Below are 18,100 nucleotides of genomic sequence, written 5' to 3' on the forward strand. Positions count from 1 at the left end.
TGGAGTTGATGGAAGAATTATGTGGGCTGTCTTATGGCAAGCAATGCTACAATGCTGTGTCACACTGAGAGACCATAGCCTGCTGAGACCAGTACAGTACGTGGGCAGGACCAACATCCTCAGTGATATTTGTTTCCCATTGCTGAGGTAGACTTATGGCCTAGGACCACTCCAATGAGCCATGGTTGTTGCTGACTGGAAGGAAAATTCAATCAATGAGGTCTATGCATGCCGCAGTCTGGCTGGGCACAAAATCACGAGCCACTCAAACAGGAACAAACTTTATTTTGAAACTCCCCGCCAATGCCCCTTACACTCCGGGGGGGGGGGGGGGGGGGGGGGGGGGGATATATGCTGACCCACACACGCAGCGTTCTTCCGGCTGGCAACAGGAAATCCCTCCTCGGGAATTCCCTCCTACCGCACTTCCCCAACCAATGGGAACTCTCCAGGAGTCCCGTAGCAGGCCTAGGTGGACAGCAGGGGTCTAATATCCATATGAATGCAGATCTTAACATAATCATATCATCTCAATGACTTGCTGGTGTCACCTTTCAACCAAAAATGCCATGCATCATACTACTTGGCTATGGCTCTTAGCATATGCATTTTTACCTGACACTGGGTCAGGTCCAGGAATAGGCTGGGAACAAGGACCATTAGGATATTCACATTGTTAAGGATCAGTCTCCTTGCACTCATTGCCAAGACACAGTCCTGTGCTCACTTTCATGGCCTAACCCTTGGTGGGAGGGGTTTACCTTCTTATTGTAGTGCCAGTGTTTAGGGGAGGGGTGGCAGCAACTGTCCCTTGGCCACCCAGGTTATTGATTAGGTGGGATTTACTTGAGTCTTACTGCACAAGGATCTGCACCGTCTCTGGGTAAATGACAGGCCCATGCCATGGCTAGTGGTAATGCAGTTCAAAACATGAATCTTCTCCACTGGGGTCTAGGTCTCTTCCTGGTGATGAGACAGGCCTAGAGGCTCATTCTTGAGCACTGGCCTGGGTATAGGGGACTGTGGTCTCCATATTGTATTGGGTCTCACAGTGTTTGCCAGCACTGAACACCAAAGCTAAGTTCAGTGTTGATTTCTCTATCCTACTCTTCAGTGAGTGGAGTCTTATTGTTGAACTTTGGGGAAAGATGATAGAAGTTGTCCCTTAGATGCCTATATAAAGTAGAGTCCAAGGGCTCAGTTTGTGGGTATTGACTAGTGAAATAGCTGTGGAGATTTCCTTGGCACTAATTTCATTGTGGAAGGCCTGGTATTGGTTTTGAAGTCTAAGGCCATGGTTAATTCCTTCTCCCTCTCCAAAGCAAGAGGTGTCTCTTCACTGAGTTGCTTGGAGTTGGGGAAGGCATGATATAGACATCTTTTCTTCCTGCCTTTTCAGTGAATATTTTTATTATTATAATTATAATTGTTATTATATGAAAATCAGGCACTGAGTTTTCTCAAGTGGTCTTATTAAATCCTGTGAAAGTAATTTGGTATGGGAATAGGTTTCTATATAGGTACATAATTACTGGAATATCTCACTTAACCACCATCTTACTTCCAATTTCTCAATTTTTCTTATTATTTCCTGTGCTTTTAGAGTCATATCCAAAGTATCTCCCACCAGACCAGTATGATATAGCATTTGCCATGTATTTTTTTCTTGTACTTTTATGGTTTGGGGTACTGTATGTAAGTCTTTTTTTTTTTTTCGCCATTTTGAGTCAGATTTTATAGGTGGTGAAGACATGGGATCTAGTTTCATTCTTCTACATATGGATATTTGCTTTTCCCAGCACCATTAATTGAAGAGACTATCCTTTTCCAACCTATATTCTTGGAGCTTCTGTTGAAATTCAGTTGGCTATGAAAATGTGGAGTTATTTTGGGGTTCTCTGTTCTGTTCTATTGGCTGATGTGTCTGTTTTTATGATATTACCATACTATTTTGTTTACTATAACAATACTATGTTTTGATGTTAGATATTGTGATACCTCCAGTTTTGTTATTCTTGCTAAAGATTGCTTTGGCTATTTGAAGTCTTTTTTCTTTCCATGAAAATTTTAGAATGATTTTTCTATGTTTGTGAATACCTCATTTGGATTCTATAGGGATTGCAATGAATTTGTCAATCACTTTGGTAGTATACACATTTTAACAAAATTAATTGTTCCAATCCATGAGCATGGGGTATCTTTCTATTTTTATATCCTCTTCAATTATTTCATCAGTGATTTTTAGTTTTGATTGTAGTATTCTTTCACATCCTTGGTTAAATTTTTCCCCAAGCATTTTTTTGCAGCAATGGTAAAAGGGATTGTTTTCTTGATTTTTCCAGCTAGTCCATTATTGATAGGTATAAACACTGTTGATTTGATTTTAGTAAGGTGGTTTTGTATCCTACAACTTTACTGCATTTGTTTATAAGTTTTTGTTAGGGTATATTCTTTAAGAATAAAACTATGTTGCCTGAAAACAGAGATAAGTTATATGTCAGGAATACAATGCTGGTTCAGCATACACAAATGAATGTAGGTGGTACAGCACATTAGCAAAATGAAGGACAAGAATATGATTGTGTCAATAGATACAGAAAACTCCATGTATGTATGATATTTCAAAATACACTCTACTGTCATGTACATCTAAACAGAACAAATAAAGATAGATAGAGAGAATCCAATAAATAAAATTGAAGGCGAAAAATGGGACAGACATTACAACAGATACCAAGAGATCAAGAAATCATTGGGGAATATAAAAAAAAAAATTAAAAATCTTCCATCACTTTGTGATTAAAAACTCTTAACATATCAGGCATAGAAAGAACACACCTGAACAACAAAGGCCATGAATGACAGTCTCATAGCTAATATCATAATGAATGGTAAAAAAGTTGTAAGCTTATGCCCTTTTCTAACACTTTTATTTAGCATAATATTGATATCCTTCTTACAGAAATTAGGAAAATAATTAAATAAAGGGTTATCCAAATTGGAAAGGAAAGGTTTTTTTTATATCTCAAGACTTGACACATGAAAATATATGTCAGGAATTATATAATACACCCTGGTATGAAAGAAGGCTATGCACATTACTGAGAACTTATGATCTTTTGTAGCCTGACTATGAAATTTCCAGTAACCATAGCTATATTAAATTCATCCTCCAGTGGTCTGTATTTATTTCCCCATCAATATGGTATTTTGAACTGCATTACAGAAAAGGTAGTAATTACTCACAGCATCTTAACACATCATTCAGTGGTTAATGAGTGTTCCATGTTAGCCAAGATGGTATTACTAAATTCAAGCAATGAAGATGAGCTACTTAGTGAGACAGATGGACAGTCATAAACAAGTCTCAGGAGTATTTATAAGAATATAAAGTCAGGGTATGTGAGTGTCCTAAATTTGTGAAGTACAATCAATTAATATTTTTGCCATTCTGTTCTTCATAAGATATACTCAAGCCTCTTACAATCTAATTGATGATAGACGAAAGATAAATATGCAACATATACATCAAGCCACAATTTGTATAATGTCAGATGATATTATCATAGAGAATGGAGAACATATTTTATGAAGGCATAGCCAAAAGTAGCTCCACCAAAACAGACACAGAGTTATATAGATGGATGATTCAAAAAATCAGAGAATTGAGAAAAGACATTTAAAGGAAAGAGGTTGATTTGAGCAGGTGTACATACTGGAATTAATAAATCAATAATCATTCATTCTATAGATGTTTATTTAGCTATGACATAACAGTAACTCTGTGAAATGTTAGAAATAAAGCATTGACTATTACTTTTTTTGGTACTTTCCCTGATATAATTACATTCTAATGGTGGAAAGAACAAACAGATAAAAAAAATCAATGAATAAACATTCATAGTTATGTGATAGGTAAATGAGAAAGAGAATACTGAGGTGGAATGGGGAAACCCACTTTAAATTGGGTAGCCATAAGACATCTATATAAGGGTAACTTTTGTTTGTACTGAGAATCAAACCCAGGTGTAATTAACCAGTAAGCCACATCCCCATCTCTTGCTATTATTATTATTTTATTTTTAGACAGAGTCTTGCAAGTTACTGATGGGCCTTGCTAAGCTTCTGAAGCTGCTTTTGAACTTGTAAACCTCCTGCCTCAGGCTCCAGAGTTGCTGTAATTATAGGTGGGCATCAGTGTGCCCAACATGACGGGGAACTTTTAACCTAGCCATGAAAGATTACGTGTAGCAAATGTGACATATGTATGGGAAAAGTGGAACAGTTGAACATGGGGGGAAATATTTGTGGACAGCTGGAGAACTTAGCTTGAGAGGGAAACTGAAGCTAGAGAGGGCCTCACTTTGAATACTTGAGTGAGATATATAAACGTCATCAGAATCAAAATGGCTCAGGAGGCTATAGCAGGAGTATTGCAAGCTCAAGGCCAATATTAGTAACTCAGTTAGGCCCTAAGAAACTTAGAGTAATAATAAACAAAGGCTGGGGATGTAGCTCAGTGGTCAAGTGCCCCACCATGGGTCTAATCCCCAGAACAAAAACAACAAAATCCCTCACCTGGAGGCAGCCCTATTGCTTGAAGGCTTTGGAGAGGGGTTTGTGATAAAAGCTGTGGTTTAGGAAGATGAATGAACTTGACAGTGGAGATCAGTTTGGAATATAGTGATAATGGAAGAGGGAAGCCTCATTAGGGAAACATTTTAATTGTCCAGACATAAGATATTGCCTTTGCAGACTGAGGAGGCTGCATAGTGGAAACTAAGAAGAAGAGTAAAATGAAAATTATTGAAAAAAATTGTAAACAACACTAGGTAACTGATGGGAGGAGGAATGTGGGACGTGAGGAAAAGAATCAAAGGTAATTTTGAGATTATAATCCTTTATGATAGGCAAAAGTTATCTTTCATGAGAGAAAAGTTCAAGGAAGTATTGGTCTGTGGGGAAAAATATTATGTCATTTTTGGTTGCTTGTCTATTTAGTTATTAAAATGTTGGCATACTAGTTGTATCTTCAGCTGAGAAATGTCCCAAAGGCAACTGGCAGTGTGGTAAATGGAAACTCTGACTTTCCATTGAGAATAAAATAACTCCAAAGTGAGAGTATATCATGGGAACAAAGAGAAACTAGGGAAATTGGGACAGTTATCACATACCCAGCAATGATTCACACAAGCCTGACTGAGCCTTCTGCATTAACAACTTGATGCTAGTGTCCATGGCAATGAAGTTAAATTGCTAAATGAACTAGATTTAGGAACTGTTGGCTCAACTGATCAGCCATATTCAGCAATCAAGAATATCAATTCTGTGACTGATCAAGAAGTAGACTTTACCAAGGTAAGTATTGGTAGAAAGAATATTAAGCAGATCTTGGGGAGGTTGAAGTTTTGTAAATAGCCCAAAGAAGTGATGTGACAAGGAAGGTTTCTTTAATCATTATTTAGTAATCAAAGCTTTGACTACAAGGTGACCTTCAGTTTCTTTTGACTCCTACACACTAGTACAATGGCTGGAAACATATAGGTCTGGATCATAATCACCAGTAGATTTCACTCAACAATTAGTGTCTCCATACTGTGGACATTTGTTTAAAATAAAATGTGTAAATTTGTGAGTGTGTATGTGCATTATATGTGAATAGCAATGCATATCTTGGGGGAAAGGGTATTGGAATGGTAATTAACTATTTATTTACAATTTATAACAATTATATATGCAAGCAAACACAAAAAAAGATTAAAATTGGATTTGCATATTATCCTCTCCAAGGCAAAACCTGGGTATTCAGAGTTTAATTTTGATGGAGCCATGCCGCAGTCTGGATGGGCACACAATCACGAGCCACCACACAGCTTGTAGATTCAAACAGCAACTCTTTATTCCCGAACTCACACCAGCCGTCTACAATCACGTTCTGGGGAAATCCACGTTCTCTGCCCAAATCCACCCCCACTGGGCTTCTGTCTCCCAAAAAATACTGTCTGAATCCCATGAGAACTCAAGGGGAACTCAGGCAGCAGGATACGCCCTATTCCCAGCAGGAATAATCTTAAACCTGGAACCACCCTAAACCCAGATTGTCCTAAACCGGGAATGCCCTAAACTCAGATCATCCTAAACCGGGAACACCCTAAACCCGGATCCGCCTTGGTCCTTGAGCAAGGTCACCTACATGCAATGTCACTGCAAAATGTCCTATTTCCACGAGTCCTTCCACTAAGTAACATGGGGTACGCTGGCAAGGAAATTGTCATACCTACTTGGCTAATGGCTCCCAGCAGAGCCATTTTATTTATTCCCAGATAACATCTGCAGTAAACTGGTGAGTGTTTTAGAGCTTCTGTACTACTTCTTACCTAGGGGTAATTGTCTTTTTCTACAGATATTTTGTATTAATTAAAAAAAAAAAAAAACTCTCTCCAGTGTGAATTTCAGAATAACAGCTCATCATTGAAGGGGTGGCATTAAAGGCAAAAATACAAAATAAAACCAATGTACTTGGGGTATCAGTGTTGTTTATTTCAATTATTGAGTAGTTTTTCTCATCATTGAAAAGAAGTTGATAATATTACTTGTATCAGTTTTTTTATGAGAATTAACTTGAGATCATGGCTGTACATACACATTGTAAATTGGACAATACATATATTAACAATCTCTAATTGCAGACATTTAGAGTGTTTGGTACTCTTGTGATAATAATGGAGTAGTGAAGACACTTGTAGTCAAGGAAACTGTTCTACCTTGTCATGTCAGTCAAGAAACTTCATGTGTTATCTCTTCATAATAGGAACCTTACATATAAATATCATAAAACTCTCCCATACCCACCTGAGAAGTAATTTAGTGCTGTGCCTAGTGTGTGGGCAAAGTGTTCTCTGCCATTAGCATTTAAAATGAAACTCAGATATTTTTGTTTGTTCTTTTTAGTTATACATGACAGTGGAGTATATTTTGACATATTTATACAAACATGGAGTATATCTTATTCTAATTAGATCCCAATCTTGTGGTTGTACACAATGTGGAGATTCATTTCGGTGCATTTATATTTTTATATATAGGTTTTTAGTAATAGTTGGATACAATACCTCTATCTATCTATCTATCTATCTATCTATCTATCTATCTATCTATCTATTTTACATGATGCTAAGGATAAAACCCAGTGCCTCACACATGCAAGACAAGGGCTCTACTATAGAACTACAAACCCAGTTTCATTTTGGTGCATTTATATAAGTACATAGGAAAGGCGTATCAGATTAATTCCACTGGGTTTCCCATTCTTATCCCCCTCCTTTTCCTTCATTCCCCTTTGCTAATAAGTGAACTTCTATTCTCCAAATACCCCCTCGTTGTGTGTTAGCATCCACATATCAGAGAGACATTGGACCTTTGATTTCAGGAGACTGGCTTATTTCACTTAGCATGATAGTTTCCAGACACATCCAGGAGCCCTTCAACAGATGAATGGATAAAGAAACTCATATTTTGTATCCCTAAACATTACTGGCTTAATTTATTAGTTCTAATAATATTTTAGAAGAGTCTTTAACAATACACACACTCACACCATCTATAAACAGATATTTCCTAAGGAAATATTGAACTTAAAGGATTAATTTTTTAAGGATGTTACTCTTTTGAAAGTTTCATTTTAAAGAAAAATGTTATTGGTGCATAATAATTATAAAAATAGTGTGATTTATTTTGATATATTTGTACATGAACATCACATAACTCGATCAGTTTCAGTCCCCAGTACCTCCCCTTTCCCTGCCCTTCTCATTCCCCTTGAACTTCTATTTTGCTGGTCTCCAATTTCTTTTAGTGAAATTCCTCCTTTAGTTTTCCTTCTTTCTCTGTAGTTTCCACATATGAGGGAAAATATATGCCCTTTCACACTCTGATTATTGTTTACTTCACTTAACCTGTTGATGTTTAGTTTCATCCACTTCACTGCAAATGATTAAATTTCATTCTTCTGAATGGCTGAGTAAAATTCCATTCTCTCTCTTTCTCTCTCTCTCTCTGTATAATATTTTCTTTATGATCAATCTACTGACTGCCACCTGGGATGTTCCTTCACTACAATATTTTGACTTTTATTCTAAGGGGTTATGGTATAATTGGGTCATATTTTATTCCTAAGCCTTTAAATAATCTCCACACTGATTTCTATACTGGTTATACTAATGTATAATCCTATTGTTCCCCCAACATTCTTGCCATATTTTTTATTATTAATGTTAGTTATGGTTGCCATTCTAAATGGAGTAAGATAAAATTTCAGTGCAATTTTGATTTACATTTCTTTGATAGGTAAATTTTTTGAATATTTTCTTGTTGTGGTTCTACACCATTTGTATCTTTTATTTAGAAGAGTCTGTTCAGTTAATTTACATATGTATTGATTGGGTTGTTTGATTTTTTTATGTTAAAGAAGCTGTCTTCTCTTCAATGTGTGCTTTTGCCCCCTTTGTGAAGAAGCAGAGGATTGTGGGTCTGTAGGTTTCTTCTATTCTGTGCCATTAGTCTATGTGTCTGTTTTTATGCAGGTACTTTGCTACTTTCATTACTATGATTTTGTAGTATATTTTGAAATCAAGTACTAAGATGCCTTGAGCACTTCTCTTTTTGTTTAGGTATTTTCTGTCTTATGTTCTTCCATATGGATTTTTGAAATTTTTTTTTAGTTCCATGAATAATTTCACTGTTGGTTTTGATGGGGATTATATTGTTTCTATTGATTGCTTTGGATAATATGGCTGTTTTAATGATGTTAATTTTTTCTGTAAGTGAATGTGGAAGGTCTTTTCATATTCTATTTCCTCTTCAGTTTCATTCTTAAGTATTCTGTAACTTTCATTGTAGAGATTTTTCAACTCCTTGATTAGATTGATTCCTATTTATTTGATTCTTTTTGAGGCAATTATAAATTGAATTATTTTTTATTATTTCTTTATCAGTAAATTTGTTATTGGGGTTTAGAAATGCTATTGATTTTTTATGTTGATTTTGTATTCTACTATTTTTCTGAATTTGTTTATTAGATCTAGAAGTCTTCTGGGAGAACCATAAGAGTCTTCTAATTATAGAATCATGTCATCTTCAAACAGTTATAGTTTGACTTCTTCCTTTCCTATTTTGTATATCCTTTATTTCTTGCTCTTGAATATTTGCCCTAACTAAAATTTCTAGTAATATTTTGAATAGCAGTTGTGAAAGTGAAAATCCTTGTCTTGTTCTGGTAAGTTCCTCCTATCTACAGTTTCTTCATGGTAATTTTTAATCATAAATTGGTATTGAATTTTCTTGAAATTTTTTTGCATCTATTGCAATAATCACATGATTTCTACCCTTGATTCTATTTATGAGGCATATTGATTTAAATCCAAATAATTATATTGCATGATATTTTTAATGTTTTGATAAATTTGGCTTGTTAACATATTATTGAGGATTTTGAATCAATACTCATCAATTATACTTTTGGTCTATATATTTCTTTTCTTGAAATTCCATTACCTAGTTTTGGTATCAGAATGGTACAGGCTTCACTGAATAATTTTGAACATATTTCCTCTCATTTAATTTCATTGAATAATTCGAGGAACATTGATATTAGTTATTCTTTAAAGATCTGGTAAAAGTCAACTATGAATCCATATGGTTCCTGGACTTTGTTGGGAAACTTTTTATTAGTACTTCAATTTCATTGCTCATCATGAGTCTGTTTAGTTTTGTAAATCCTGTTAGTCCAATTTTTGTAGGTTTACATCTTAAGCACTTCTTAATTTCTTCTAAATTTTCCAATTGTTTTGAATATAAATTTTCAAAATGCTCCCTAGTAGTCCTCTGGATTTCAGTTGTGTCTGTTATAATACCACCATTGTAATCTCTAATTTATTAAAGTGTGTCCTCTTTCTCATTTGGTTACTTTGCCTAAGGGTTTATCATCTTGTTTATTTTAATTGAATATTTTAAACAAGACCTGAAAAGCTCAGGAACAAAAATCAAAGCTAGAAAATAAGAACATAGGAAACTAAAACCCTCTTCACATCAAAGGAAATAATCATCAGAATGAAGGACAGAATGGAAGGCACTATTTGAAAACTATACATCTGACCATGAGTTAATATTCATAATATATAAGGAACTTAAAAAGCTCAATAGCAAAAAAGTGGTCTGATATAATAATAGGTATTAGACCTAGACATTTCTAAAAAGTATACTTGAAAATATAGAAGAGGTACATGAAAATAGTCCAGCATTACAAATTAGAGAAATGCAAATCAAAATCATAATGAAATATCACCTTACTCCAGTAAGAATAGATGTTATTAAAAACACAAAAGATTGCAAGTTTTGGTAATCATATACACAAAAAGGTAAATTTGCACACTGTTGTAGGGAATATAAATTAGTACACCCACTATGTGAAATAGTGTGGAAGTTCCTCATAAAATTAGAACTGGCATGTGATCCAGAAATCCCACTCCTGTGTAGATAGATGATAGATAGATAGATAGATAGATAGATAGATACATGATAGACAGATCCATCTGTTGATTGGTCTACAAAAGAAATGAAATCAGCATTTCAAAGTTATCTGCACTCCCATATTTATTGCAACAGTATTCATACTTGCTGAAATATTGAGTCAACTTAATTATCCACTGACTGATGAATGAATGAATAATATGTGGCAGTCTATTCAATGGACTATGGTTTAACTATAGAATAAAATCCTGTCATTTTTGAAAACATGGATGAAAATGGAGATTGATATGTTATCCAAAATAAGCCAGGCACACAAAGACAATTACCTCAAAATTTCACTCAGATGTGGAACCTAAATAAGTAGATCTCATAAATTGAAAGCAGGATGGTGCTTACTGAAGAGAATGGAAAAATGGGGTTAGGTTAATCAATTGGGTACTAAGTTACAGTTAGATTAATATAAGAATTTCTGGTGATTATAGATAATTTTGATATACAGTATACTTGAAAAAGCTAGAAGAAAATATTTTGCACATTTTCAACTTGAAGAATGATAGGTGTTTGAGTAGATATGTTTAACCATTTTATATGTATATGCACAATTTTCCTGTTTTTAAGCATGGGTTTAAAAACTGAAACTCAGAAAGTGATGCTGAAAACTTAAATTGGTTGGCTCTTTGCTACTAGGCATTTATCAAGGGAGTATGTTTAACTCTGCAATTTGGCAAGAAAGAGAGAATGGTGCTATTCATCAGCTTCACTTGCCTGCTTATATTCACCTATACAGATGTGGCTGATTTCATGGAGGCAGAACCTCTAGTCTCAATGATTGAAGGCTATGATGCTCGGCTCCAATGCAAGGCAGCTAAATATATCTACAATCAACTTGCTTGGTTCAGCCCCTTAGGCGAGAAGATTCCTGTTATAGACACTGAAAGCTTCAGAAGCAACTACTCCATCTCATTGACACTGGTGATCAAGAATGTGACTCAGCAGGATAAAGGGCAGTACAAGTGCAAGGCTTGGGCACAGAAGAACATCACCAACATGATGCAGCGCAACACTCAGCTCTTTATTAGAGGTAGAATTGGAGGAACTTTTCTCTTAGAAATTGAGCCAGTTGTTGGGTGGATTCTGAAGCAGTATAAGGCTTAGGATTTTATATTCCTTAGAGACTGATTCAATCAGCCTTTTCCTTCCTGAGTTCTTTTGGAGGCATTCTAAGGAAAATGATTTCATGAATTTTAGAGTCTGTGGTAAAGTAGTTATGGAAAAATCTAGTGATGGAATTTTTTAGTCCTGATGCCAACACTCTTAGAAAGCTACTTCTCTTCCCTCAAGTGGCTCAAGATGGCCCTCTTAAGTATGAGGATAAGGAATAATTGGAAGGACACAAATGCAGATCACCCCACACTTACCCAAATTTTCTTTCTATCTCTACTTCCTTTTTCTGAGTATGACAATACTTCACCATCTAGATGTGGGATGGGATAAATATCCAATATAATATTTATAGTACCCTGCCTCAGTATCTTGGCTTCCTTTACCTTGATTTATACAGAAAGGGTTGCCCCATTCATTATTGAGAATCTCACCAATATTGAGGTCAACCACAGTGGCAAGATTTTGCTGGATTGCAAAGTGGGTGGAATACCATGCCCTCAAATCCACTGGTTGAAAAATGGAATTCCTGTTCTCCCTGCTTCAGGTGAGTCTAAAATCTTGTTTTTTGGTTTCAAAGCCTGTAGACCCATCAAGAGGGCCTTAGTTGGTGCAGTTCCATTGGGCTGTCATGAGTTGGAAATAAGACCCTTGTTGACCTAATGAGATGTGGCCTTCACATATTCTGTAGATGGGTTTAAGCACAAATAACTCACATAATAATGAAGGGACATTGTTAATGCAGGGATCTTCTTTGAGAATAACACACTAATTATTGAAAGAGCCAAAAAAGAAGATGAGGGCCTGTATCTGTGCAAAGCAACCAATGAGTTGGGAGAAGTCCACACAACAGCTCTTATCACCGTGGAGGGTAAGTTAAAAATTCCTGTGTACATTGATAATCAGTAGTAGAGTTTGGTTGCAATTTATTTAATTTTTTTTTTTTTTTGAGAGAGAGAGAGAGAGAGAGAGAGAGAGAGAGAGAGAGAGAGAGAGAATTTTTAATGTTTATTTTAGTTTTCAGCAGACACAACATCTTTGTTTGTATGTGGTGCTGAGGATCCAACCCGGGCCGCACGCATGCCAGGCGAGTGCGCTACCACTTGAGCCGCATCCCCAGCCCCTGGTTGCAATTTAAAAAAGGCATTTGATTGTGGAAGCACAGTGTAGTAGGACAGTGAATATAGGTATACTCTAAAATATTTTCTTTAATATGCCTGCTTTCATTGGGAGGGTATGTGAAAAATATGGCATGGAAAATCTGAGTCCAGAATACCATGCTTGTTATGAAATTGTTGTCATTTTTGATAAGTCATTTAGCTTTTATTGATTTCAGTTTTGTAATTTCTGAACTGAGAATAATACCAGCTGCCTTACCTTTCTCTCAAAGGTTATACACATGAAGGTGAAGATATGGCAATGCTTTATATAATATAATTTACCAAATAATAATTCCCTTTGTTTTGTTGAAAAATGTTGGGTAATACTTGGAAATATAAACATAAAATGTTAGATTTTGAGCACATTTCATTTGTAAATAGGAGGTTCAAAAAAAAAGATACTTGCCAAAGGCTATGACAAGTCTTTTGACTCCAATCTCCTATGCTACTACAATTAGTATTAAACTGTCGGGGGCGAAATTATGTTTTCGAAGAAATATTATTGGTTTTTAGTTGAGCATGTTGGCATCCCCAAAGCCACTACTTTCTCATTCAGCTATGTTCTACCAAGGCATAGCAGGGAAAACATATAAGCTGGTTTAATAAAATTCCTCCATCCCCCAATGCACTGAGATAGTATACAGAGTGCACTACAGGAAAAAGGAACCTAATAATATTACAGATAGTTGAAATATGCTATTTGTTAGATACCGTGTTAATCAATTCTCATGATCTCATTTAGCATGCTTGATAGATATATGTGGTATTTATTATTGCCATTTATATTTTTCAACAAATTTTTAAAAATATTTTTTTTAGTTGTAGATGGTCACAATACCTTTATTTTATTTGTTCATTTGTTTTTATGTGGTGCTGAGGGTGGAACCCAGTGCCTCATACATGCCAGGCAAGTGCTCTACCACTGAGCTACAACCCCAGCCCTTAACAAACTTTTTATGGAAATCTGGGTCTTCTATATGCTAGGCCAAGTACTATACCAGTGAGCTACACCCTCAGACCTTTCATTATTCTCATTTTAAATGGGGAAAATGAGTCATAGAGAGACTAGTAACATGTCCAAATTGTGCAACCAGTAAGAGGTAGAGCCAGGATTTAATTCAGGCAATCAGGCTATATCCCACAATTATCTAATCATTGTATTAGAAAATCTGCAAATAAGATAGACAGTAACTATACATATCTCATGTTGGCATTCATACATAGATGTCAAAAATATATAAGCACATATTCTTATATATAAGTCTTTGACTAATTTCTTGAGACAATCCGTACAATTACCAAGGATTTGTTTCTCTAAGTCTCATAAGGTAAACCTTACAGGCTATAAAAATTTAAAACACACACACAGATACACACACACACTCAAAATATGGGATCTATTGACATTAGTCCATTGGAATTCAAACATGCTCTGTAAAAGGCAGTACATTTCTCCTGTTTTATCTCTGACTCTCTGGTGAACTATTTTTTCTTTAGTAAGTTCTCTCTTCAACTCTACAGGCTCTGATGAAAAATCCAATATTGAAATCATCATTCTTGTTTGTACTGGCCTGACAGCTACCCTTTTCTGGCTTCTTCTGACCCTGATCATTCGCAAACTCAGAAAGGTAAGGAAAATAATATATTTGGAGGCCTTGGCCTTGGGGCTTGCTCAGGTACAATTTAGTCTTTAAGGCTATAGCTGTTTTTATATATATATATATATATATATATATATATATATATATATATATATATACATATATATATATATATATAAATCATCTCAAATAAGTCTCTTAAGAGATAGTATTACTAATCCAGGCAACAGAGGATATGAGCAAAGCTGTGTTCATGCACGTGTGTGTGTGTGTGTGTGTGTGTGTTTTGCACTTAAATTATTGTTTTACTCAGCATTTTTTGGTGTTGTGACTAAAGGACCCAGCTAATACAACTATATAGGAAGAAAGGTTTATTTGAGGGTTCAAGGTTTCAGAGGTCCTAGTCCATAGAAGGCTGGATCCATTCCATGGAGCTTGAGATGAGGCTGAACATCATGGTGGAAGAGTGTGATCATATTGTGATCAGTCAGGGGAGAGAGAGAGAGAGAGAGAGAGAGAGAGACAGACAGACAGACAGACAGACAGACAGACAAAGGTATCCCATGCATTACTACAGTATGCTGACTTCTTTCTTTTTAAAAATAATTTTTTTTAGTTGTCAATGGACTTTATTTATTTATATGCAGTGCTGAGAATTAAACTCAGTGCCTCACACATGCTTGGCAAGTGCTCTATCAGTGAATCACAACCTCAGCCCCTGACTTTTATTCTTTTGAATAAATACAGAGTGACATAAGAATGTCACATGACAGTTCCATTCCTACTTTATTGAAGAACATCCATACTAATTTCAATAATGGTCGAACCAATTTAAAACAGCATGTAAGTGTTCCTTTCTCCCCCACACCCTTGCCATCATTTATTATTATTTGTGTTCTTCATGATTACCATTCTAACTGGAGATAAATCTCAGTGTATTTTTCATTTGCATTTCCCTGTTTGGAAAAAAATTGAACATTTTTTTTCATATAATTAGCCATTTCTAATTCTTCTTTTCAGAAATGTTTTCTTAGTTCAGTTTACATTTTTTACTTGGGTTGTTTATATTTGTGTTAAGATTTTTGAGTTTTTATATATTCCAAAAGTTTTGTCTCTTATATAGGCTCCCTCTTCATGCTTTTGTTTCCTTTGCTATGTGGAAGCTTTGTAATTCTATGGCATGCCATTTATTAATTCTTAGTTTTATTTTCTAAGCTTTTACTTTTTTATTAAGGAAGTTATTGCCTGTGCTGATTTCTTGGAGTGTTGACCCTATGTTTTCTTCTGGCAGTTACAAAGTTTCTGGCTTAATTCCTAGGTATTTGTTTCACTTGTATTGTACAGAGTAAGAGATAGGGATGTAGTTTAATTCCTTTTTATATGGATATGCTGTTTTCCTAGCAACACCTGCTTAAAAGGCCATTTTTTTTCCTACAACATATGTTTTACCTTTGCCAAGGATAAAATGACTATATCTCTGTGAGTTTGTCTCTGTGTCTTCTATTCTATTCCGTTGGTCCATTTGTCTGTTTTTTTTTTATGGCAATGCCAAACTGTTTTTGTTACATAGCTCTCTATATAATTTAAAAGAGGGTATGTGATGACTTCATCATTGCTCATTTTGCTCAGAATTGTTTTGGATATTCTGTGTCTTTTATCCTTCCTTATGAATTTCAGGACTATCTTTTAATTTTGTGAAAAATGTAATTTGTGTTTTGATGGGGTTTGTATTGAATCTGTGTATCTTATGATAATAATAATTCTGCCTAACCTAGAACATGTTAGGTCTTTCCATTCTCTAGTGTCTTCTACTTCTTTTTTCAGTGTTTTATAATTTTCCTTGTAGAGGTCTTTGACTTTCTTAGAGAGGTTTATTCCTAGATATTTCATTACTTTGAGGCTATTGTGAATGGTATTATTTTCTGATTTAATTTTCATCAGATATATTATCATATCTAGAAAAACTACTGATTTTGTATCTTACACTGGTGACTATCATCTCTAGAAGTCTTTGTGTGTGTGTGTGTGTGTGTGTGTCTGTCTGTCTGTCTGTCTTTCTTCATAGTATAGGATAATATTTGCAAACAGGGATAATTTAACCTTTTTTAGGAACTAGGGGTTGAACTCAGGGGTGTTTAACCACTAAGAAACATCCCCAGTCATTTTTATTTTTGAGACAGGATCTCACTAAGCTGCTTAGAGCCTCACTAAGTTGCAGAGGCTGGCTTTGAACTTAAGATCCTCCTGTCTCAGCCTCTTGAGTTGCTTGGATATGGGTGTGTACCACTGTGCCCAACTTGAAGGACTACATTGAATAGGAGTGGTGAGAGTAGATATCCTTGCCTTGCACCTGATTTCAGAGGAAATGTTTTCAGGTTTTGTCATTCAGTATGATGTTGGCTTTGGTTTTGTCACATATAACCTTTATGATATTGAATTAAGTTTTTTATTGCTAGTTTTCTTATATTTAACATGAGTGGGTGCTGTTATTTGTTGAAGACTTTATTTGAAATTGTTGAGATTATCATGTGATTTTTGTCCTTCATTCTATTTATGCTATAAATTACAATTACTGATTTATATATATGGAAACTTCATTGCATTCCTGGAATGAAATCAGCTTGTTCATAATGCACAACCTTGCTAATTTATATTTGAATACAAATTGATAATAATTTATTAAGAATTTCTGCGTATATGTTCATCAGGGATATTGGTCTGTAGTTTTCCTTGAAGTGTCTTTATCTGGTTTTGGTGTCAATGTAATACTGACATATTAGAATGAGTGTGGGATTGTCTCCTCTTTCTATTTCCTGGAATACCTTGACAAGTATTGACATTAAATCTTCAAAGATCAGGTAAATTTCAGCTGAGAATCCCTCTGGTTCTGGGATTTTCTTTTTTTTTTTTTTTGGTGGGGGGGAGGTTTTATTACAGCTTCAATTTCATTTCTTGTTACTGTTCTACTTATGTTTTCTATAGTTTGATTCAATTGTGGTAGGTATGTCTGTAGTGATATCTCCTTTTTCATCTCTAATTTCATTAATTTGGGGCTTGTATCTCTTTTGGCCATTTTGACTAAGGTTTTATCAATCTTTTTGATATTTTCAGGAACCTATTCTTTGTTTCAGTGATCCTTTGCATTTTTTTTCTGTTTTATTAAGTTTGATCCTAATCTGATTCATTTATTTATCTATACCACTTTTGCAATTATTTTGTTCATGTTTTTCTCAAACATTGAGATGCATTATTAAGTTATTTATCTGGGATGTTTCTAAATTTTTTAAAATATATATATTCACAGCTACTAAATATTCCTTTTAATACTGACTTTCTCTTATCTAAGAGTGTCTGGTAGGTTGTATCTCTTTTCTTATTTATTATAAGACTTTTAAAAATATTTCTTAGTTGCCAATGGAATTTTGTTTTTACTTTATTTATATGTGGTGCTGAGGATCAGACACAGGGCCTCACACATACCAGGCAAGTGCTCTACCACTAAGCCACAACTCCAGCCCTATTCTAGGATTATTAAAATTTCTCCATTCATTTAAAGTTTTGTTCCTTCATCACTTGTAAGTATACTGTTCAATCTCCATGTGTTGTGAATTTTCTATTATTTTTCTCCTGGTTGATTTCCAATTTCATAAT

General features: G+C 35.0%; 1 protein-coding gene across 5 annotated transcripts in view; it reads left to right on the forward strand.

The window, feature by feature from the left end:
• The window catches only part of LOC114093112 (vascular endothelial growth factor receptor kdr-like), a 295,863-nt gene that overhangs the window by 139,163 nt on the left and 138,600 nt on the right, over nucleotides 1-18,100 (forward strand). For all 5 annotated transcript variants that reach the window (XM_071606114.1, XM_071606116.1, XM_071606118.1 and 2 more), the window contains 4 exons: nucleotides 11,315-11,608; nucleotides 12,089-12,235; nucleotides 12,434-12,559; nucleotides 14,370-14,476. In XM_071606114.1, coding sequence (XP_071462215.1) covers nucleotides 11,315-11,608; nucleotides 12,089-12,235; nucleotides 12,434-12,559; nucleotides 14,370-14,476 — 674 coding nt within the window. The remainder of the gene's footprint in view (nucleotides 1-11,314; nucleotides 11,609-12,088; nucleotides 12,236-12,433; nucleotides 12,560-14,369; nucleotides 14,477-18,100) is intronic.

This window comes from Marmota flaviventris, chromosome X, assembly GCF_047511675.1.
Source record: "Marmota flaviventris isolate mMarFla1 chromosome X, mMarFla1.hap1, whole genome shotgun sequence".
Lineage (NCBI taxonomy): Eukaryota > Metazoa > Chordata > Mammalia > Rodentia > Sciuridae > Marmota > Marmota flaviventris.